We start from the raw sequence: 22,792 nt of genomic DNA on the forward strand, positions 1-22,792 counted from the left end.
CATGAAAGCTCATTACCATCCATACCACAACCCACTCACCAAGCCTCGGGCATTTTGCGTGGCTTGAGCCCACTTAAGCTTGTAGTGTGGTTAGGTGTAAAATAATGATTTTTCGCTTGGCATGGCATGTCGATTGGCGTGCTCGAATTTTATTGCCTTTAAAAAAGGATATGATGCTCGATGGGATAATTAACATGGGCTCATAGAGCCAATGCATTTTATAAGCTATAGCATGGCAGATTGCATACTTATTTGGCATGACATGTGGTCGTGGCTCGTGCAAGCGTGTATGGCGAATTTCGCGTGCTCCGAACCGGGTCTTTTCTTAATAAGGTGTCGCACTGGGTCGGGAATTTATTTGTGCCCAACCATGGATTTTTTGGGCCTCAACACTATTTTAAAGAGTAATATATTTAAATAGTTAGCCGCGCATATATTCGAATATTGATATTTTATGTTTTATTTTTTAATAAAATTAGTTTTTAAAGTTTAATATTTGTAATTAAAAAATATCTTAGCCTTATTTAATTACTTTAATTACTAATTATATTTTAATTATTATTTATTTAGTTAGTAATTAGTATTTAAATCTTTTAATTAATTTAATAAATTATGCAATATATAGTAATTAATTATTTTAAATTATTTTGTGGATTTTTGAAAAAATATTTTCGTATAGATTAGTTTGTTTAGTTTAATATTTGTAATTAAGTAATATCTTAGCATTATTTAATTACTTTAATTATTATTTAAATATTTTAATTAATTTCAGAAATTACTTAATAAATAGTATTTAATTCTTTTAATATTTTTATGGACTTCAAAAACTATTTTTAATTTCCAAAAATATTTTTAAAATATTTATATTATTTAAAAATTCTGGAAAATTCTTTTAAGTACCCAAAAATATTGTAAAACCTATTTTAGTATTTAAAAAATTGATTTTAGCTTCCAAACACGAAACTCAAGTCTCGAACCAAAAAACATGACTTCCAAACTTGTTCAAAACCATTATGAAGTCTCGAACTCTAACCATGAGCTACTCTTACTTCAACCAAATCACAATTATTTTAGTCCGATTTGAAGTTCGAACAAAAGCACTTGGTTTATTTTGGTTTGGCCGGTTTAAACGATTCGACCAATTCGGAAGGGTGGGATTTTGCCCATTTCAGAAAAAGCCCTCAACATAACAAACACTTTTAGCCCATTCAGAATTAGCATCAAGTCCATAGCTAAAAGCCCATGGTACCCTAAAACAGCCTAACGTTGTAGATCACGGTTCAAAGCTATCATTTGTTTAATTTTGTCTTCTTCCTTAGCTCTCTATCTTCACTTTCGCCCTGTTATCCTCGTCCATCACTGGTTGCCGTTAAACCCTATATAACCCTCCGATCCCAAACCCTAGAAAATCCACACTCCACTCTCACACCCTCCATAAACGACGTCGTCCCCCTTTACCCCATCACAGTGGGACCAATGAATCCCTCCACCCTCACACCGCAGCGTTCCGTTCTCCACTCGCCGTTCCTCAATCCCATCTCTCTCCCAGCCGCAACCTCCGGACAGACCAGACGACGCCGTTTCAGGGTCTCATTTCCCCGAAACTCAGCCACCCCCTCGGACCAATCAACCAGCGCCACGTCAACGCCGCCTCCCGATGTATTCGGAGGCAAGAGAGAGCTCACGGGCATCCAGCCCGTCGTCGAGAAGCTGTCGCCGCCGCTCCGTTTGGCGACCTCGGCAATTGTCATCGCCGGAGCTGTGGCGGCGGGTTACGGGTTGGGTCTCCGGTTAAGCAAGTCGCAAAACGCAGCGTTTGGCGGTGCCGCAGTGCTCGGAGCTGCCAGTGGGGCTGCCGCTTACGCTTTGAACTCTTGTGCTCCTGAAGTCGCCGCCATCGATTTGCACAATTACGTTGCTGGGGTCGACGATCCCAAAGCTGTCAAGAAGGAGGACATAGAAGACATTGCAAGAAAGTGAGAATCAAGTAGCAAAATTCTCAACAGGGTTTTTCAATTTATCGTGAGTTTAATTGAATTCAATTTTAAAATTTGTTAATTTTGCAGATATGGTGTGAGCAAGCAAGACGAGGCGTTTAATGCCGAGCTCTGTGATTTGTACTGTCGTTTTGTCACTTCTGTTCTTCCTCCTGGAGCCGAAGAACTTAAAGGTGACGAAGTTGAGACAATCGTGAGCTTCAAAAACTCTCTGGGCATTGATGACCCTGAAGCAGCTTCAATGCATATGGAGGTGGGTCTTCATTTACTTATCTGTTTGTGAAAGCAAATGTATCTACTTCTTTCTCCACCTCAAGCTTGTTAGCCATTTTTGGTTTCAGATTGGTAGGCGAATTTTCAGACAGAGGCTTGAGACTGACCGTGAGGGTGATCTAGAGCAGCGTCGGGTAGGTCTTTTCTGCTCGAAACTTTGAGCTTGTTGCACCTTTTTTGAATAATTGAGGTTCAGGGCTTTGACCATTGTTAGTGAGTCTCCAGTGCAGGCATTTCAGAAGCTGATATATGTTTCAACTCTTGTGTTCGGAGATGCTTCGTCTTTCCTCTTACCTTGGAAGCGTGTTTTCAAGATCACCGATTCCCAGGTATCCTAGTTAGTAATTGCTGTGACTGTTAATATGTTCATACTTTGTGCTGTATACCTGGAGTCGTTGTTCTTCCCATCTTATTAGTTAATTTATCGTGGTCTAAACTTAATTGGGTCAAATTCACATGATATCATAATTCAGTATTCATTGTTTTTTGGGGTTCTTAGATCTAGGTCCAAAACAATTAGCTGTCATTGGGTCTAGTCCTCGGGTCTAGTCCTCGTGTTTTTGGTTTTAGATGTAGGTCCTTTGACATTTATTACTTTTTTGTTGTGTCGATTTTACCCTTTAAGGTAAATAAGGAAAACACATTGAAAATCTAAATTTAATGCATTATTTCCTTGAAATTGAATTCCAAATTTTGAATTTTGAATTTTTTTTCCTTGATAATATTCCTAATATATAGATAAAATACAATTTAATCAATAAAAAGTAAAGACTCACATATTATACCAATCGATTAGACAAGCACCCACATTAAATTATGTACATGACATACAGGTAAATAATGTTAATACATACAGGTATATATGTACCTGTCTTACAGGTAAGTGTTTTTTTCTTGAGTTTTCTTAAGCATTTTTTTCTGGAGGTTCATATTTATATACATATGTACATGTCTTCCATGTAATAGTATTTTTTTTTTTTTCCAAAGAAATTTTGTATGGATTTTTATCTCAATTGAGTTTAAGGATCCATACCAAGATATTATATGAGTTCAATTAGCTGGGTTAGAGGGTATAACTACCTAGACTAGAGGTAATTTATGGATTTAATTACCTGGACTAGAGGTAATTTATGGGTTTAATTACTTGCATACTGCATACGAGGTGTATGCATAGGTACCTTACCTATTGTTAAGGTATGAAGTTTTTATGAACTCTTATTGCAAATTTTGATGTCGGTATACCTTGGGAAAATTTCAGAATTCAATAAATAGATTTGCAATTAAATTCAAATCAAATATGATAATTAATATCCTACAAATCAATAACTTACCAGTTTTAGGAATTCATAATTTACCTTATTTATGTTTTAGGTGCATAACTGGAACCAAAAAAAAAAAAAAAAGAAGTAAATATCAATAAATTGAAATAGGCATGTAATCTTATGTGGCGCAAAAGTCAAAGGACTTGGATAAACAACAATTTCTGCATGGATTGCACCCAAAATCTCTCCTCATAATTGGACTTATGCAAAATTTTCTATTGTTTTTTTTGGCTGCATGATTCACGATTCTCTTTTTCTGGTAGGTGGAGCTGGCTATCCGCGATAATGCCCAGCGTTTATATGCTTCCAAGCTAAAATCAGTTGGCAGAGGTAACCACTTCATCCATTAAGGCCTTTATCATTCACTACCCAGTTAGAAGCAGGATATAAACACTGAGCAATTGAAATTTGTGTTTAAATTTGACCTCTTGTAGGGAATTGTTCATTCGCTTGTTTGATTATTTGTTATATTCTAAATCTGTATTTCTCAAACGACGACATCCTTACCGTTGGCATTAATTAGCTTAATGGTCCATTTTATGACGCTACAATTTGTTAATTATCTCAAAGGAAGTGGCAGTGGCAGGGTTAACATATGTGTTACTTGCTCAAAGTCTCTCGTTTCAAGTAATTTTTCAAAAGAGAATTTCAATAGATGATCTTAGCAGTTTGGTTATGCAAGATTGTAATGCTATTACTCAGTTTATGCTTTAATTTCTGACAAAGTTAACTATAATATTGTCAGATATTGATGCGGAGCAGCTCGTTAGGCTTAAAGAAGCACAACACGCGTATCGGCTTTCTGATGAGGTACCTTCTTTGCAATGTGTTTGCTAGACCTGCAGCAGTTTTCTTATAGTTGTTTCTCAATGTGGATAATTCTTTTTGATGCAGTATGCAGAGGACTTGTTCAAGGAACACGCAAGAAAATTAGTTGAGGCAAATATTTCAGCAGCACTTAGTATAATCAAGTCCAGAACAAGGGCAGCGTAAGTTCACTCTCCATAAATAACTGCAGCTGATTACTATGTTTATTTGTCGTAAAACTTAAGCTGCTATCATCTAAATTTAGCTAGGATTTAGTTGTGTATGATTCCTTTTCCTTTTCTGTATGAACTAGTCAGAGAGATTATGTTCCTGCACAATATGAATGTAGAAAGATATTTTATTCTTTTTGAGTTGTGTTAAAGATTTTTTGGCTCCAGTAACATTAAATGGTTGTTCAAAGTTGTAACACTAGTAGCATCTAACAAATTTAGCTTTTTAGTAGGGGAGTCACGCAAGTTGTGGAAGAGCTTGAGAAGATGCTAGCATTCAATAGTTTGCTCATCTCGCTAAAGAACCAGCCAGATGCAGCTCGCTTTGCACCTGGGGTTGGACCAATTTCTTTACTTGGTAAGAATGTCCACTGGTTTCTTGCTTGTATGTTTCTAATCACTCAGTTTTGTACACCCTGCTGTACTTACTTGTTTCTCTGAATTAGGCGGAGAGTATTATGGCGATAGAAAGATTGACGACTTGAAGCTCCTTTTCAGAGCATATGTTACGGATTCTTTATCCACAGGTCGCTTGGAAGAGAATAAGGTAAACAAAGGCTTGTGTGCATACTTTTCACTTTATGAACTGCATTAACAACTACTACAACTGCTGCTGCCGCCATTCTTCTATTGTTATTCATAATTAATTTTTGCCTGTGTAGCTTTCCGCCTTGAATCAGTTAAGGAATATATTTGGTTTAGGCAAACGAGAGGCAGAATCCGTTGTGCTTGATGTTACTTCGAAGGTATACCGTAAACGTCTTTCACAGGCTGTTAGTGCGGGTGAGTTAGAAGCAGCAGATAGCAAAGCAGCCTTCCTTCAAAATATCTGTGAAGAGCTGCACTTTGATCCTGAGAGAGCAAGTCAGATTCATGAAGGTAATGGAAGTTGTAATGCTTGTCATATGCACAGCTTATTTTAAAATATCCATTGTGGATACTCACTATCTTCAGTCAGTTTTTATTTAATAATGTTTATGCAATAATTGGCATCCGATTTTAGCTCTGATATTTGGTATTGGCTAGTGTTTTAGTTGCTGCCTTGCTGGTTTGAACGTTAGAATGGAAAGAAATCAAGATTGAAATGAAATGGAATCAAAATGAGATATAATTGGCATTATCCATCAGTTTAGGGGAATGGACATTCCATAGGAAAGGCAATTTCCTTTTTTTGGTCAATCAAGACAGTCAAATGTGCATTTAGGAATATCTGTTCCATGCCTTAGTTCATTCCAATGAACCAAACACTACCTTAGTGCTATAATGGATAGTCTGTTTGTTCCTCTTAGAATCTGACTTGCTTTTCTTGTTTAAGAAATTTACCGGCAAAAGCTTCAGCTTTGTGTTGCTGATGGAGAGCTGAATGAGGAGGATGTTGCTGCATTGTTGAGGCTACGGGTGATGCTTTGTATACCTCAGCAGACTGTTGAAGCTGCCCATTCAGATATCTGTGGCAGTTTGTTTGAAAAGGTCAGTGCATTTCTTCTTTTAATTCCTCTGTCTGTTATCTTATCTGAGATCCATGGTTATCATGGGACAGTTCTATTTTCCCCAAGACCCTTCATCTGCATGTGTACACTTACCACGAAGATTTGTTTCTTAGTTTTAGTTGCGCCTTAGCTCAGCCTTCCTATGAGTGGATCCGTTATTCATGAAGTTTTTAGATGCTTTAATATGTTGAAAAGCAGTCTGCTATTGTGAAACAAGCTTTATACTGATTTTTGTATTGGTTTCTGTCCAGGTTGTGAAGGATGCAATTGCATCTGGTGTTGATGGTTACGACGCTGATGTAAAACAAGCTGTGAGAAAGGCAGCTCATGGTTTGCGATTGTCCAGGGAAGCTGCCATGTCTATAGCCGGCAAGGCAGTGAGTATCCACTTTGATTGCTTCTTTTGATGTGAAGTTTGTGAATTCGAATGTAACGTCTTATTTTCTTCTTTGCTTACTTTTACTATCATGCAGGTCCGAAAGATTTTTATTAACTATGTAAAACGAGCACGGTCAGTTGGGAGCCGTACTGAGGCTGCAAAAGAACTTAAAAAAATGATAGCTTTCAACACATTAGTTGTGACTGAATTGGTGGCAGACATAAAAGGGGAATCATCTGATACCTCTACAGAAGAGCCGATAAAGAAGCAAGAAATAGAGGTTCTAGAGGATGAGGAATGGGAATCTATTCAGACACTTAGAAAGATAAGACCCGACAAGGAACTTGCTGCAAAGTTGGGGAAGCCTGGCCAGACTGAGATAACTCTTAAAGATGACCTTCAGGAAAGAGAGAGGACTGACCTCTACAAAACATACTTACTCTTTTGTATAACTGGTGAAGTGAAGAGGATTCCATTTGGTGCTCAGATAACTACAAAGAAGGATGATTCAGAGTATGTGCTGCTAAATCAGCTTGGGGGGATATTGGGTTTGAGCACCACGGAGATAGTGGAAGTACACAGAAGCCTGGCCGAACAAGCTTTCAGGCAACAGGCAGAGGTGATTTTAGCTGATGGACAATTGACAAAAGCCAGGGTAGAGCAACTTAATGAGTTGCAGAAGCAAGTTGGGTTACCTCCGCAATATGTGCAAAAGATAATAAAGAACATAACAACTACAAAAATGGCAGCTGCCATTGAAACCGCTATTGGGCAGGGGAGGCTCAATATTAAGCAGATAAGAGAACTTAAAGAATCAAGTGTTGATTTAGACAGCATGATATCTGAAACCTTGCGAGAGAGCCTGTTTAAAAAAACTGTAGACGAGATATTCTCATCAGGCACTGGAGAGTTTGATGAGGAGGAAGTCTATGAGAAAATCCCGTTAGATCTCAATATTAATGCTGAGAAGGCTAAGAATGTTGTTCAAGAGCTTGCACGGAGCAGATTATCAAACTCACTGATTCAAGCTGTGTCACTTTTGAGGCAGAGAAATCGTCAAGGAGTGGTATGGATTTTGTTTATCTGTTATTATTTTAGTCCTGCAAGGGTTGGTTGGTGGATACTTTGGAAATGGGCTGGTAAGATTTGACTGATTTGCACATAAAAATCTGATGCCTTGCTTCTGTTTGCAGGTTTCTTCTCTTAATGACTTGCTGGCTTGTGACAAAGCTGTACCTGCCAAGCCACTTTCATGGGATGTGCCAGAGGAGCTAGCCGATCTGTTTGCTATATACCTGAAAAGTGACCCAGCACCAGAGAAATTATCGCGCTTGCAGTATCTGCTGGACATTAATGATTCTATGGCAGCTTCTCTCCGGGAGATGGGAGATAGATTACAACCTATTGGCGCAGAGGAGGAAAACTTTGTATTCTGAGAAGGCGCAATGGGGAATAGGCCTGCCTGATTGGCTCATTTTTGTTCACCATCTTGTTTCCATGATAGAGAGCAAATGAGAGAGAATTTATAATGTGATTATAGACAAGTTGTCACAATCCAACATGAAATTATGAAATTCTGGGTAGCTGCAAAATAAGATTTGTTGTATTTAGTTTTGTTATACAAGAAAGTTATCTACTGTGTAAATGTTTTATGTATCAGGGAAGCGCACTTCTGTTTTGGAATTTAATAGTTACTCTGCACTGGCTTGACACAAAACATTGCATGCTAAGGCCATGTTTCATCACTCTGATCGCGTCAGTTGCTGCAGAACTGTGGGATGTCCAGTCAATCCAATCTCAGCAAATTAAGCTAATTAGCGTCTTCAATACTCTTACATAACCCTTTTGTCAATAATTCGCAGCAAAAATGCGGACCAACCAGACATGAAAATCTTGGAATTTTTACTGTCACCTGAGTTCTACTTGCTGGGGAAGTAATCTTCTGACATTGACGATCCTATCAACTCGGGGGTTTGACTTTGAGATAGATTTGAGTTTGGTCGATTAGTTAGGTTAATGTGCACACCCTCTTTCACTCGAGTTTGAATCCTCCTCGTAGATTACAGTAGTTAGAATATCGCATTGTGAAAAAAATAACTTGTTGAATTTTGAAGAAAATCATGGCCAAAGAAAAAAAGGGTTATGAAGGTGGCAATTATATTAGATGTGGTATTAGGTCCACTGAGTCCATATTATCGCATTTCCTTTCATGATTTTACTTTAGCTTATATGGAATTGTCAAACATGAAATAGCCATTTTCAAAGGACAAAACGAAAGCTTTGAATTTAATCCTCCAGATACCCACTAAATTCGTATAACAAGTTTGGGGCATTTAGACTTTGCTTACCTTTCTAAAGCTCTTTATGGAATTTATGTTCTACAGACGTTGGAAGATTCTAAAGTTTGGGGCAATTGCAAAAACATTTTTTTCCAATTTCAGCCAGGTTCATGCAAAGGTGGTAGTAAAATAACATATGCAAGTTGCATCAACCTTTTGTTGGTTTGACTAAATTTGATTCCTCCATGAAAAACATGTTCACACATGTAACATCTAACATAGTCTGATGGTCAAATCACCATTGTGTTTGGTTCTCCCTCTTTCTCCCCTTAACGCTGTGTAGCAAACAGTAACACAGTAAAATTCAGCGAGACATCCTCTGCATTACAATGATAGGCCAGCCACTTTTTTTTATTTATGAAGTGGAGTTTGGGTTGAAGAGTACTTTAGATACTAAAGAATAATAAAACTGTTGAAATTTCAATGTTTGATTTTTAATAGTTAGACAATTTTGGTAGGTTTGGATAAAGTTTTAGTATTGACTTGGAACCATTAATAGTAAATTGGCAAACAGTTAAAAATCCACTAAAGCAATCCTCTATTTATACATGTTTTAAGCTCCATTCTGCCGGAGGGAGAAAAAAGTGAAAGAAGTTTACTGCCTTCTATTTTTTGGCATTATGGCTTTTATCTCACACTATAACAGATTCTGCTTCTTTGTGCTTTTGATGCTGCTTAGGATAGCATCTGCTCAATTGTCCTCAGATTATTATGCAACAACGTGCCCCCGAGCCCTTTCTGTTGTTCGGAGTGCAGTTCTTAATGCGGTGGTGAAGGAGCATCGGATGGGGGCGTCCTTGCTTCGTCTCCATTTCCATGATTGCTTTGTTAATGCATGTCCTTTCCCACCCTCCCTCCTTCTAGTACTTGTCACTTTGTTTTAACTTCATATATGTTAGGAATTGTGTGAAATGTTGTCCAGAACTAGCTGAAATGACCAGAGAGAGCACTCTTCTTGGTGCCTTCATGGCAGTATGAGTCAACAAGAGAAAGCAGCATACACAACTTCGTTCTTTCTAGTTATTATTTATACATATTTGGCTGCAACTTCATGTAATAAATATACTTGTTGTAGAAAGAAACTAGGAAGCTTTGCCTGCATGCATAAGAACAATTACAAAAGGATTAATTTATTGTGTTCTTTAAGTTCAATAACATAAATCACAAACAAAATCCTTCTTGGTCATTATTAGTATTGATGAATTTTTCGTATGGTTTTCAACAGGGATGTGATGCATCTGTATTATTAGACGACACTTCAAATTTCACTGGGGAAAAGACAGCTTTACCAAATGTAAGATCATTGAGGGGATTCGAAGTGATAGATACTATAAAATCTCAGCTAGAAAGTATCTGCCCCGGTGTTGTTTCGTGTGCAGATATCCTTGCCATTGCAGCCCGCGATTCAGTTCTTTCAGTAAGTCACATTTTATGCCTAAAAGAAAGAGTAGAAGTCATGAAAGTTGAAAGGAATAAGTAATTGCTATATAGTTAGATGATGTTAATTTATGTTTATGCAGTTTGGTGGCCCTTCATGGACAGTTCAGTTGGGCAGAAGAGACTCAACCACAGCAAGTTTAAGTGATGCAAATACTGAACTCCCATCTCCAAGCCTAGATCTTAAAGACCTCATCTCTTCTTTCTCAACTAAAGGATTTAGTGAAAAAGAATTGGTGGCTCTCTCTGGTAAGTACATAACGTAAAAAGCAACAAAGTATTTGGGTACTTCTTGAAATTTCAATTACTTGACGTCCAAGAAATTATATTTGATTCACTTACTTGCATAATCTGTCTCCTCTAATGAAAATCATTCATGTTTATGACTAGGATCTCACACAATGGGTCAAGCCAGGTGTCAAATGTTCCGAAACCGAATATATAATGAGACTAACATCAATTCAGAATTTGCTACCTTCTTGAAATCAAACTGTACTCAGAGCTCTGGGACTGATGACAACCTTTCTCCACTAGATATTACAAGCCCGGTTTTCTTCGATAACGCTTATTTCAAGAACTTGGTGGATGGCAAGGGTCTCTTGCATTCTGATCAGCAACTTCTCAGTGGTGGTTCAACAGACTCTCTGGTTACCACTTATAGCACCAGCTCTGGAACTTTTTATGCAGATTTTGCCAATGCCATGGTGAAAATGGGGAACCTTAGCCCGCTTACAGGAACCAGCGGTCAAATTCGTACCAACTGTCGCAAAACAAATTGATCCAAGGCGTTGAAAGTGATCTAGTTCAGTACAAATCAAGTGATATATGAGATGATGTAACTCTTTATTTTAATTTTTCCTAGTTCTTGCCTTGATTAGAACCGGTGTGAAATATAATTATGTTGTATGCCAATCTCAAAACAGAAATGTAGAATTACAACTACTATTTAATAAGATAGCTGATCTGAACTACAAATTCATATCTGTAAGTCAGAAGACAGCATAAACTATTGACCTCGGCTATTCATACAAGTATTTTGCACAAAGACATTGCTACCTTGTTTAGAATTATGTGGCCTTGTGCACAAATAAATTTTTTGTTTAAAATCAGAGAACAACTGAATTGCAAAAAAGGTTGAAACAAATCATACGACAGCTTTTTTTTTATGCTCACCAAACACAGCCTTACTATCCTGCAATTGAGTCTTATATCCCCAAAATCTCGAACAGTTCATTTGAAAAGGATGATAACCTTGAAGGCTAGACACCCTTTTTTTTTATGCTCACCAAACACAGCCTTACTATCCTGCAATTGAGTCTTAGACCAAAATGGCAGATGTTCACTATCACTGTTGAAAAATCTTTGCTTGGATAAGTGCCTAAGATTGCAAAAAATGGATTCAAAACACATTGCATTTGTTGCTTTCTTAGATGTTTTTTGCTTCCACCAGTAATTTGATTATTGTGCCTGCATAATACATCTCTGCAGTTCTATTTATTATTTACGAAGAAAACAATTCAGAAAAAAAAAAAAAAAAAAACTAAATAAGATAGTAGACTGACTTTATGGGAATTTAAGAGTAGAGAATTATGTGTTTAGAATGACAAAATAACTGGATCTATAATCTTTATGCCCATAAGTTGGTGTTGGATCCATATTACATATGTCACAAGAAAAAACACCTATCAAGTACAGATTTTTTTTTATGTAGGTCAAAGCCTCTGTTCTAATTGTTCTAATAACCAAATGACAAAAGAAAAAAAAAACCGGCCGAAAAAGATTTTTTTAAGTAAAGATTTAAATTAAAAAGTCAAACTCAAATCCTTGTTATGTAATGTATGAATATTTTATTTTCCAAAAAGCATTTAGTAATCTCCAATTCTGATCTGTAATTAATGGCTTTGAAAATCATCTATAATATGTAATTAATGGTTGAACATCTATAATATGGAATTAATTGTTGAATCAGATTGATTGGTATGGCTAGAACAGTTCATTTGAAAATTTTAAAGGCTGTCTAGCCTTCAAGTTTATCATCCTTTTCTTTTCTGGGTTATGTTATCAGCCTTCAAGACCAAAACTAGAACTGCATAGCTTTTTCAGAGTTTGAGCAACTATTTTGCCCAGTCTTTGTTTGTTTGTTCAAATGCAGGCTAACAAAGATTGCAATTTGCTAATTAAATACACACCAAAATTAGGATCAATAACTAAATACGATAGACATATATTAATAAAAGAGTTCAGCAATTATTCAAACTAGATTTTTTGAAAGTTCAACACAGTGGATATAACAACTCTCCAATGTTGCTTCACTCCGTTTTCGGGTAGAGGCATATTAAGCCTTAGTTGATTTTCCTGCAATTGAGCCTTATCTCACCATCAGATCGAGTGAGAGGCTTTATGTTACCCATCTTGATCATGGAAGCCCCAAAATCTACTTTGAAATCCTGGGGGCTATTAGCGTAATGCTGCACCAGATTATCGCTGTCACTGCCATCACTTTTAAAGAGCTCCTGATCAGAATGGAAGAGACCTTTTTTCTGCAGCAAAGACTTGAAGTACACGGTATCAAAATGCGCCGTAGTTGAGTCTATTGGCGCCGTGTTGTTGTCTCCACCATTTGCAGGACAACCCTTTTGCAAGGAGGCTGCAAACGCAGGGTCTATATTGGTGTCATTGTAAATCCTGGCTCTGAAGGTGGTGCACCTAGCTAGTCCAATGGTGTGCCCCCCTGAGAGGAGGATCAGATCTCGCAGGTCTAGACCATGAGACTGAAAGCTGGAGAGAAGCTGAGAGAAGGCGAAAAATGGAGCAGGAAGATTTCTGTTTGCGTCATTCAAGACTGCAGTTGTTGCATCTCTTCTACCCAATAGTACTTCATAGGAACAGGAAGGACCTCCCAACTAAACACAAGCACAAGAGTTGGATTAATTTATCAAACTTTTAACTAGGCTAATTTGTTATTATGGTGCCAGGCTATGAAATTGGATGATTGATCAAGTGTATTATTAGTTAAATGCGCGGTTCAAATTGAGAGTCCGACAACATAACATGTCAAACATAAAATGGCTAAAAAACCTTTTAGACAATTTAGACATTGAAGACTTTTTTTTTAACACTTACAATCTCAACCGAGTCACGAGCTGCAACTGCTAAGATGTCTGCACATGAGACCACATTGCCATGGCAATCCCTATTGAGGGCTGCTTTAATGTCATCAACCACATCAAAACCTCTAACCGAGTTCAGATTTGGACCAGCCGTCTTCTCACCAGTGAAGCTATCCGTATCGTCAAGCAAAATTGATCCATCACACCCCTGTCACCAAGATGGAAAAATTCAAACTAATCAATATGTCTTAGTATTAAAAATCTTCACGATTTTTTAAACATAAGTATTAATACAAATAATCCAAGATGATTAATATCAAACAACTATCTCCTTTTTTGTTAGGTAAAAACTGTACAGTTTCCAAATCTCAAGTGATCTTTTTTCCTTGTCCATACAGAGGTGAAACTCGACCACACACACTCTAAAAGTGTTTGGTTTTGTAACACTCATTCAAATAAGTATTCATATGATCAATGCTTCATATTCACAGTACGACAACAGATAAGGAAAAGTATGGCTCTGTTTGTATATAAGAAATAACAAAAAAAGAAGATATTGAACACAGCCACAAAATGAAACCTACATTGACAAAGCAGTCATGGAAGTGCAAGCGTAGAAGCGACGCTCCCATGCGTGCCTCCCGGTTAATAGCTTGCTTGACTACTGATCTGATGATCTGCAATGCCTGAGGGCAGGACTGCTTATAGAAATCAGAAGTGAGTTGCGCAGTGCATGTAGTTGGGACCAACACAATAGTAGCTGCAACAAAAAAAGTAGTGACAAAAACATAGACAGATTGATGACAATTAGTTGCTGCCATGGTATATATGTTAGTTGAGCTAACTACTCTGGCTAATTTGAATGCAACAAGTTGAAGAGGCTGAGTGTTCATATATAGAGGTGAGAGAACACTGTTAGCTTCCTATGTTTCCATCATTAATTATAATATCCTATTATATTAGTGTAGCTGATGTCATAGATGATTAATTCAAAACATGTTCATTAGTTGTCAAGAGATTACTAAGTCCATTAATTCTCTAACCCGGAAATAATATAATTGATTTTGTACCATGTTACACTCCATCGATCGTGGACTCGTTCCGACCTCCTTTATTTTTGTATAAAAATGTTTGGGGCTTTGACTTCTTGTGTATGATCAAATTTGTTTTTGTTTAGCACTATTTCTAAAAGCCTAAGTTATTGGATGTGAGCTAACAATTATCCTAGTATTCCATTTACTGCTTCATCCATTTGTTTTATGTCCATTTTTTTTCTTCCATCGTGTGGAGTGTGCAATATAAGCACAACCCAGTTCTTCTCCCCTTCTCTTCCACCTCACAGCCGGCCGCCTGACTTTTGAGCATCTATTTTGGCCAGTCTTTGTTTAAATGCAGGCTGACATTATATCTTGTATGCCATTGGCTAACTCAATACACTCCAAAATTAGATTAATAACTAAATACCATAGACATATACTAATAAAAGAGTTCAGCAATTATTCAAACTAGTTTTAAATGTTTTACACAATGGACATAACAACTCTCCAATGTTGCTTTACTCTGTTACTTTGAGTGGACATATTTAAGTCCTAGTTGATTTTCCTGCAATTGAGCCTTATCTCACCAGCATATCCAGTGAGGGGGTTTATGTTACCCATCTTGATCATGGAAGCCCCAAAATCTACTTTGAAATCCTCGGGGCTGTTAGCGTAATGCTGCACCAGATTATCGCTATCACTGCCATCACTTTTAAAGAGCTCCTGATCAGAATGGAAGAGACCTTTTTTCTGCAGCAAAGACTTGAAGTACACGGTATCAAACTGCGTTGTGGTTGAGTCTATTGGCGTCGTGTTGTTGTCTCCACCATTTACAGGACAACCCTCTTTCAAGGAGGCTGCAAACTCAGGGTCTATATTGGTGTCATTGTAAATCCTGTCCCTGAAGGTGGTGCACCTAGCTAGTCCAATGGTGTGGCCCCCTGAGAGGAGGATCAGATCTTGCAGGCCTAGACCATGAGATTGAAAGATGGAGAGAAGCTGAGAGAAGTCGAAAGTTGGAGCAGGAAGATTTCTGTTTGCATCATCCAAGACAGCAGTTGTTGCATCTCTTCTACCCAATTGTACTTCATAGGAATAGGAAGGGCCTCCCAGCTAAACACAAGCAGCACAAGAGTTGGACTAATTTATCCATTTTTAATTAGGCTAATTTGTTAGAGTGCTGTTAAACGAACCTTAAAATTAACTTAATACACCATATAATCTGAGTACACCATAATATTTAAATCAAAATGTAAAATTAACTAAGTACACCCTAATTAACTACAAAAAATACCCCTGCTACACTCTAATACTTTTTAGTCATTTTATATTAGGGTAAATTAGTATCACTGAAATAATAGCGTCACTCTCTCTGTCTTTGACAATCTGAAACGGCCAACAGTAAGTACCTAGAACCCATATTTTTTCTTTTGATAGTTCTCCTTTGAAATTTAAAGAAACAAATTCAAATCGGCCAATATTTTGTGCGAAAAATCTCAAATTTCTTTTAGCTAAGGCAGTAACAATGTAAAATATTGAGTTGTTTTTCGTCCAAGATGGAAACTTGTACTCCAAAACGCATTTTGTATTCAGTTGTTGACAGTAGAGCCTCACCATTGATGGACTCACGTAGCAAATTGATGTATGAATTTACAGTACTATGTGGATCAAGCAGAGGAGACAACAAAAAATCTACTTTTGACTTGTCAAAACCAAACCATTTTCAAATTTCCACAATTAATGATTTGAGGTTTGGTTGAGAATGGATATAATCCTATTAATTTTGAACAACAATCATCTTGTCTTTCTAATTATATCTTTAACTTCCAGGAAACCATTAGGCAGAGGACATCAAGGAAAAAAATAGCTAAACGAATCTTAAAATTAACTAAATATACCTTAATTTTGTTTTTTGTCATTTTATATTATGGTAAATTAGTAATTCAATAAATAGTTTGGTAGTAGGATGTACTCAGTTAATTTTAGAGTTCGTTTAGCAACACTCATTTGTCATTAGTTAACAACATAATACGCAAAATATAAAATGGCTAGAAAAAGCCTTTTTAGACAGTTTAGACATCGAAGGCTTTTTTTAACACTTACAATCTCAACCGAGTCACGAGCTGCAACTGCTAAGATATCTGCACATGAGACCACATTGCCATTGCAATATGTATTGAGAGTTGCTTTAATTTCATCAATCACATCAAAACCTCTAACGGAGTTCAGATTCGCAAAGGCCGTCTTCTCACCAGTGAAGTTATCTGTGTCGTCCAGCAAAATCGATCCATCACACCCCTGCCACCAAGATGGAAACCATAGTCAATGTTTCAGTATTAAAATCTTCATTACAGTTTTTTGAACGTATGTAATAATTCAAAAAACGCTGTGTTAAACAACTATCTCCTTTCTTGTTAGGTAAAAACTGTACAGTTTCTAAAAGTGATATTATTCCTCAACCTTGCACGCTTTAAAGTTACTCAACCTTTGGTTGGTTTTGTAACACTCATGCAAACAAGTATTCATATGATAAACGATTCATATTCACAGTCCGTCAACATAATCAACAACAATATTCTGCTACCTCGCGGAAAAGTATGATTTTGTTTGTATACAAGAAATAGCAACAAACTAAAATAAAATAAAATTTTGAACAAAGCCACAAAATGAAACCTACGTTGACAAAGCAGTCATGGAAGTGCAAGCGTAGGAGCGACGCTCCCATGCGCGTCTCCCGATTAATAGCTTCGTTGACAACTGATCTTATGGTTTGCAATGCATGAGGGCAGGACTGCTGATAGAAATCACAAGTGAGTTGAGCAGTACACGTAGTTGGGGCCAACACAATAGCGGCTGCAACAACAAAAGTAGTGAACAAAACCAAGACAGGTTCATGAGAATTAGCTGCTGCCATGGATATGTACTAGTTGAGATAACTGCTTCTGATTAATTGCTTGCAACAAGTTGAAGAGGTTAAATGTTCATATATAGAGGGGATAAAACACTGTTATTAGCTTCCTATGCTTCCATCATTATAACTAACTCCTATATTAAATTAGTGTAGCTGATCTCATAGAAGATTAATTCAAATTACAAATTCAATAATCATCTTATGCATAGACTAATTACGAGATTACTAAGTCCATTAATTCACTAATATGAATTCATACACTCTTCCAGCCTCCATTGATTTTGTATAAAATATGCTTGGGGCTGTGACTACTATTTCTGAACGGGTAAGTTATTAGATGTGAACTAACAATTATCCTAATATTCTATTTACTTCTTCATGCATTTGTTTTATGTCCATTTTAATATTTCTTATTTCCTACAAAGACCTAGCCTTATCTTTTTTCCTAAAAAAGTATTATTCTATAAGCACACCTTTTCTACCACTCTATTGAAAATATAAAAGAAATTCTTGCAGCAAACAAGGAAAAAAATAATAATAATTCTTACACACACATGCATGCACTTTGTTTCAATTTTGATTCAATGTATTGTATAGAGCTTTTGAGTTTGTGAATTTGGGTTTTTTTTTTTTTTTGCCAAAAGTTTATTCGTTTTAATATCGTCCATAAACATTTGAATCTATTTTCATCATTAATCTAATCTTAATTTTCTTTTTCTTAGTACATAGAACAACTACTTAATTAGAGCATCTCCGAAGGAATAGTTAAAAGGAGCTCATTAGCTGAAATGAAATATAGAGAAATATGTCAACAAGGCTTATCGCATTTTTATACCACATTGTGTATCACTTCTCTAATAGAGATGGCCCCATTGTATAGGTGGGCTCAACCTCTATTAGAGAGGTGGTATAAAAATGTGGTAAGCCTAACATTACCCTTACTTAAAATAAGAAGCGTGATGGGAGTAACATGTACATAAAATGATTTTGTGCAATTTTAGCAAAATGAGGGGACCTTGGAGATCCTCTTAGCTAGTATGCTTTTGTTTGCATCTAAGTTTAGCATGTGAAAGTTTGATTCTTAAGGAGTTGGAGGCCTAATAACTTTAGCTCAAGTGACATTAGAGTAGGGTGAAGAAGTGATAGACCTTAATTCAATGCTTTAATATGTAAAAATAATGAAATTAAAAGAACTCTAGTCTTATAAGAAATATTATTAGATTGAAATTTCATGAAATTTAAGGTTGAACAGCTAATTTTGTTTTCGGAGAGCCATATCCCGAGTTATATGCAAAGGTTTGACATTTGTGAAAAAACAATAGATATATACGACTTTCGGTGGTCAAACATATCCTCAACATCCCTTATTATTATTATTATTAACTGACCAACTCTTTTTTTTTTATAATCAATATTAAATGACCAACACGAGTCGGCAAGCCTTTATCATATACATTAAGCCACACGTATTGGGTTCATTTAGCTAATGACATACGTCTGCCTTTTTTTTAGACAAGCGATATTGGGGAGGGAGAATTCAAACATAAGACTTGAAAAATTCAAACACAGATCTCGGATGCAGGAGACTACTCTTAAATACTTAAAATACAAGCCCCTACTAGAGTAATGCAAGGTTAAAACCCATTATAGGTGTTAATGGTTAGAAATAGCTATAGGCACATATAATATTGTGTGGGAAATTTTAGGCATCTTTGCATGGGGATATGTTGTATGAAACAAATTAAAAACCCTTTGGGTCAAAGGATTTTAGGCACCCCACCAGAAATTACTCATATTGCGGAATTGGTCCATACATTAAAATAAAAAAATTAAACAAAAGCTTCATTAGTCCATGAGGTCACATTAGCCGTATGTATTATTATTTTACTGGTTGATGAAAATAACCAGTGGGGAAATTCAAATTTCCTCTATATAAGCCCTCAAGCTCCTTGATCGTCATCACCCCTACTCAGCAATTTGACTAAAAAAAGAAACTAACCCTTGTCATGGCTGGTCTTCGATCTTTGCTAGTGTGTATTGTAGTGGTAGCTGCCACTATTGTAATTCCAACCTCTGCACAACTAAGTGCTAGTTTCTACAACAGAGTGTGCCCTAAGGCTCTACCAGCCATAAGAAGCGTCGTCAAGCAGGCCATCTTTCAAGAGCCGAGAATCGGAGCCTCTCTGCTGCGCTTGCACTTCCATGACTGCTTTGTTAATGTAATTAAGCTATTAGTTGATTGCATGCACGCATTGCACTTGCAATACATGTACATTAAAATGTAGATGATTTATTTGGCTGATTTGAATACAGGGCTGTGATGGATCGATTTTGCTTGATGACACTTCTAGCTTCACCGGTGAGAAGACTGCCTTCCCAAATGCGAATTCAGTCAGGGGATTTGATGTGATCGATGACATAAAAAATGCCGTAGACAAAGCTTGCAAAGGCAGTGTGGTCTCATGCGCGGACATATTGGCAGTTGCAGCTCGTGATTCTGTATTTCTTGTAAGTACAATGTTCACCAAATAATGTGTCAGTATGCGCATTTTAGTATCTTACTTTAAAATAAAGGACCCTACGATCACTTTTATCGTTGAACACATATATCCATATCAAAACCTAATGAAATTCTTGTTTTTGCTTATTTGTGTTTTAGCTGGCAGGGCCTCTTTACCAAGTACAGTTAGGTAGAAGGGATGCAAGAACTGCAAGCTTGAATGATGCAAATAGAAACCTTCCACCTCCAGTTTTCAGCTTCTCACAGCTACTCTCTAACTTCCAAGCTCATGGGCTGGACCTAACAGACCTAGTTGTGCTCTCAGCTGCCCACACCATTGGACTTGCTCGATGCGGCACCTTCCGAGCCAGGATCTACAATGACACCAACATAGACCCCAACTTTGCAGCCTCTGCCCGAAAAAACTGCCCATCAAGTGGAGGCAATGACAACACAGAGCCACTGGATGCAACTACGAGGAGATTCGATACCGTCTACTTTAAGTCCTTGCTGCAAAAAAGAGGTCTCCTCCATTCCGATCAAGAGCTCTATAAAAATAATGGCACTGATAGTGATAAGCTGGTGCTGAAATACAGCAGGAACCCATTTGCTTTTGCAAGAGACTTTTCGGCATCCATGATCAAGATGGGTAGCATCAAGCCTCTTACTGGGAATGATGGAGAAGTGAGATTGAACTGCAGGAAAATCAATTAGTGTGTGGTCATGATCATTTAATGTTCATTATCTCGTTATGTACCCAAAAAAAAATTGAACTATTTTAAAAGAATAAATACAGATTCTCTTTGAGATTAGAATACCAAAAACACATGGCATATCTTTTTGTCCAAGTTCTTTTCCACAATTGATACAGAAAATGCAGGTGCATGGGAATTTAAAGTTTCAGATTCAACTGTTGATTATAAATATGCTTCGTGGTTACAGTGCTTCCCCATTTATATTAACCCTAAATGGTATTTTTATCTATTCTTTTACTGATCTTTATGGCTAATAGCCTTTGTGCTTGATTTATAAATGCAATATATCTTTCCTCTCAAAAAAAATCCAAGAACAAGCTGATTAACATAAATGGAAAAGTTCATTAAGTAATTATTAATTAGTAGCTGTTTGAGATTACAATTAATACAACACACATGGCATACTTTTCCGTCAAAAGTTCTTTTCCACATGAAATGCGTCCTTAATTCAAATGATTAGAGCCCTTCGCTAGTTATCTCAAAAAGGATCAGCAAACTCTTTGTCGTTCATTTCTACAACACTAGCTACTGACTTAAGTATCGCAGGGCGGTTTGCCACTGCCACACCATTGTTCTTCCCATTATTTCTTATGCTTTTGCAGGCTTGCCCAAGTCCAATATTCTAACGAAACAAGTTCTCTTCCTGATGTAAAAAGTGCCTCATTTGTTTAAATTTGAGTCAACTGTGACCTTATTTGTCACTATCAAATGTCGAATCGTCATTTAACGAGCAAATGTAATGTCTCTGGCATTATTGATGGAACTAGTATAGAGATGGTTTAATATTCAGAATAGTGCACACTCTCATATTGAATAATAAGTTTATTATATTTTTATGGAGGGGGTACTTGTTTGAAATAATGAAACGCGGGAATATCACGCTAACTTGTATGACACTTGTATTCATGTTGTGAATATTGAAGACAGAGATCATGGAGGAGAAGCACAAAAGGCCAAGTCTCTCGATCGTCTTTTGACATTGGCAATTAAACGGCAAAGCAAAAAGTATATTATAATTGCTACCAAAAAAAGTATATTATAATAAGCCAAAAGTAATTGACTTCTAGTATAGATCATGGTTACCCATCATTTATATAAAATTATAAAACTGTGTTTTTTTATATTCACCGTCGGGTCACTTGCAAGGCTTTGATTCTGAAATTGGGAAAACCCCTCTGTTTTTGTTTGATTTAAAAAAGAATAGACGTTGCTTAGCTTGCACCAACTTTTGATGTCTAATTTTGGGGAAGAAGACAAGGCGACAAAATTGATCCACATCCACACACAATCTGAGAATGGTGATGGTTTCTCTCTCTCCACGATCGTATCCAAGTTGCAGACTAAATAAGAAAACAAGTAAATGGTTAGGTGACCAATTACCTATATACTATAAGATTAAAGTTTTAATGGAATCTTAGGTTAGTTAATAGACCAAGTCTTAAGTCAAATGGTGAAGATAAAGAATGACTGGATTTTAACGGATATTTGAGAAACTTGTTTTATTGGTTAATCCATCCTAATTAGTAATTAACTACTAATTCATATGAAGTTGACATTCAATTTGGAAGCAGCCAAGGCAATTTCCAAATCCTGAGTTTCTGGTACATTGACATTATTCTTCTATTTCTTTTCATGTGGCCTCTTTTAAACTAAGCTACACAGAATTTCTTGTTGAATCTTAGATAGGTTACTCCAATGTCAACTTTGAATAAAATGAAGTAGGTGATCATAATACACTTGTCACGTATTCGTATCTGGATTGGGGCATGTCATCGTCAACAACAATTAAGTAACCTATATACGTACACCTGCTTCGAACTCCAATAACAATCCTGTCTACTTATTTTTCATTCGAACTTGATGCATATTTTGAAGAATCCTTGCCCAATCACATGACATGATATTGATGAAAATTCATGTCACGTTTAGGGAAATTAATATATAACATATAATCACATAAGGCTATACCTACCCTCACACTCACTCTTGTGTACGGCTATTGTTAAGCAAATTTGCACGTTGTGAATGTGAAATACAATAAGGCGACTTTAATATATATAAAAAAGGCTTATTATTCCACAACTGGATGATCTTCATCCAGTTCTCAATGCCTCCAATTTCCTGCCACACAAAAACACACCCTTAAAAACCAGCATTTATAACTTGCAAGAGGAAATGAAAAACTACTTCAAAAATACGTAATTA

The 22,792-nt window shown here is 36.7% G+C and overlaps 5 protein-coding genes across 5 annotated transcripts; 3 read left to right on the forward strand and 2 right to left on the reverse strand.

Moving 5' to 3' along the window:
- The first annotated feature begins 1,291 nt into the window (after nucleotides 1-1,291).
- On the forward strand, nucleotides 1,292-8,186 carry TIC110 (translocon at the inner envelope membrane of chloroplasts 110). Its single transcript, XM_021954839.2, has 14 exons — nucleotides 1,292-1,976; nucleotides 2,067-2,250; nucleotides 2,339-2,404; nucleotides 2,501-2,599; nucleotides 3,856-3,922; nucleotides 4,338-4,402; nucleotides 4,487-4,581; nucleotides 4,860-4,987; nucleotides 5,076-5,176; nucleotides 5,292-5,508; nucleotides 5,945-6,099; nucleotides 6,371-6,496; nucleotides 6,593-7,564; nucleotides 7,692-8,186. Exons 1-14 carry the CDS (start codon nucleotides 1,477-1,479, stop codon nucleotides 7,932-7,934), a joined length of 3,018 nt encoding a protein of 1,005 aa, XP_021810531.2. The 5' UTR covers nucleotides 1,292-1,476; the 3' UTR covers nucleotides 7,935-8,186.
- A 1,236-nt stretch (nucleotides 8,187-9,422) lies between these two features.
- Nucleotides 9,423-11,287, forward strand: LOC110753859 (cationic peroxidase 1-like). Its single transcript, XM_021954840.2, has 4 exons — nucleotides 9,423-9,670; nucleotides 10,063-10,254; nucleotides 10,358-10,523; nucleotides 10,665-11,287. The coding sequence occupies exons 1-4, from the start codon at nucleotides 9,458-9,460 to the stop codon at nucleotides 11,051-11,053; spliced, it is 960 nt and encodes a 319-aa protein (XP_021810532.2). The 5' UTR covers nucleotides 9,423-9,457; the 3' UTR covers nucleotides 11,054-11,287.
- Nucleotides 11,288-12,459: 1,172 nt separating this feature from the next.
- LOC110753846 (peroxidase RIP1-like) lies at nucleotides 12,460-14,282 on the reverse strand. The gene is made up of 3 exons (XM_021954827.2): nucleotides 13,969-14,282; nucleotides 13,398-13,592; nucleotides 12,460-13,177 (listed from the first exon to the last, which is right to left on the reverse strand). Exons 1-3 carry the CDS (start codon nucleotides 14,275-14,277, stop codon nucleotides 12,617-12,619), a joined length of 1,065 nt encoding a protein of 354 aa, XP_021810519.2. The 5' UTR covers nucleotides 14,278-14,282; the 3' UTR covers nucleotides 12,460-12,616.
- Nucleotides 14,283-14,592: 310 nt separating this feature from the next.
- Nucleotides 14,593-17,371, reverse strand: LOC110753845 (peroxidase RIP1-like). Its single transcript, XM_021954826.2, has 3 exons — nucleotides 17,099-17,371; nucleotides 16,525-16,719; nucleotides 14,593-15,534 (listed from the first exon to the last, which is right to left on the reverse strand). Exons 1-3 carry the CDS (start codon nucleotides 17,333-17,335, stop codon nucleotides 14,974-14,976), a joined length of 993 nt encoding a protein of 330 aa, XP_021810518.1. The 5' UTR covers nucleotides 17,336-17,371; the 3' UTR covers nucleotides 14,593-14,973.
- Nucleotides 17,372-19,321: 1,950 nt separating this feature from the next.
- On the forward strand, nucleotides 19,322-20,586 carry LOC110753897 (peroxidase RIP1-like). The gene is made up of 3 exons (XM_021954882.2): nucleotides 19,322-19,551; nucleotides 19,646-19,840; nucleotides 19,992-20,586. Exons 1-3 carry the CDS (start codon nucleotides 19,339-19,341, stop codon nucleotides 20,544-20,546), a joined length of 963 nt encoding a protein of 320 aa, XP_021810574.1. The 5' UTR covers nucleotides 19,322-19,338; the 3' UTR covers nucleotides 20,547-20,586.
- The last annotated feature ends 2,206 nt before the right edge of the window (nucleotides 20,587-22,792 follow it).

The sequence above is a fragment of the Prunus avium genome, chromosome 6, assembly GCF_965620075.1.
Source record: "Prunus avium chromosome 6, drPruAviu1.hap1.1, whole genome shotgun sequence".
NCBI lineage: Eukaryota > Viridiplantae > Streptophyta > Magnoliopsida > Rosales > Rosaceae > Prunus > Prunus avium.

Excerpts from the sequence above, each read along its gene's own strand:
- LOC110753845 (XM_021954826.2), bottom strand. The coding sequence starts at position 17,335 with ATGGCAGCAGCTAATTCTCATGAACCTGTCTTGGTTTTGTTCACTACT. Across the intron at positions 16,720-17,098 it reads TCCATGACTGCTTTGTCAAC|GGGTGTGATGGATCGATTTT; the intron begins GTAGGTTTCATT and ends TCTTGGTGGCAG. Across the intron at positions 15,535-16,524 it reads CTCGTGACTCGGTTGAGATT|CTGGGAGGCCCTTCCTATTC; the intron begins GTAAGTGTTAAA and ends GCTTGTGTTTAG.
- LOC110753846 (XM_021954827.2), bottom strand. The coding sequence starts at position 14,277 with ATGAACACTCAGCCTCTTCAACTTGTTGCATTCAAATTAGCCAGAGTA. Across the intron at positions 13,593-13,968 it reads TCCATGACTGCTTTGTCAAT|GGGTGTGATGGATCAATTTT; the intron begins GTAGGTTTCATT and ends TCTTGGTGACAG. Across the intron at positions 13,178-13,397 it reads CTCGTGACTCGGTTGAGATT|TTGGGAGGTCCTTCCTGTTC; the intron begins GTAAGTGTTAAA and ends GCTTGTGTTTAG.
- LOC110753897 (XM_021954882.2), top strand. The coding sequence starts at position 19,339 with ATGGCTGGTCTTCGATCTTTGCTAGTGTGTATTGTAGTGGTAGCTGCC. Across the intron at positions 19,552-19,645 it reads TCCATGACTGCTTTGTTAAT|GGCTGTGATGGATCGATTTT; the intron begins GTAATTAAGCTA and ends ATTTGAATACAG. Across the intron at positions 19,841-19,991 it reads CTCGTGATTCTGTATTTCTT|CTGGCAGGGCCTCTTTACCA; the intron begins GTAAGTACAATG and ends TTTGTGTTTTAG.
- LOC110753859 (XM_021954840.2), top strand. The coding sequence starts at position 9,458 with ATGGCTTTTATCTCACACTATAACAGATTCTGCTTCTTTGTGCTTTTG. Across the intron at positions 9,671-10,062 it reads TCCATGATTGCTTTGTTAAT|GGATGTGATGCATCTGTATT; the intron begins GCATGTCCTTTC and ends GGTTTTCAACAG. Across the intron at positions 10,524-10,664 it reads AGAATTGGTGGCTCTCTCTG|GATCTCACACAATGGGTCAA; the intron begins GTAAGTACATAA and ends GTTTATGACTAG.
- TIC110 (XM_021954839.2), top strand. The coding sequence starts at position 1,477 with ATGAATCCCTCCACCCTCACACCGCAGCGTTCCGTTCTCCACTCGCCG. Across the intron at positions 1,977-2,066 it reads ATAGAAGACATTGCAAGAAA|ATATGGTGTGAGCAAGCAAG; the intron begins GTGAGAATCAAG and ends TTAATTTTGCAG. Across the intron at positions 4,988-5,075 it reads TGGACCAATTTCTTTACTTG|GCGGAGAGTATTATGGCGAT; the intron begins GTAAGAATGTCC and ends TCTCTGAATTAG.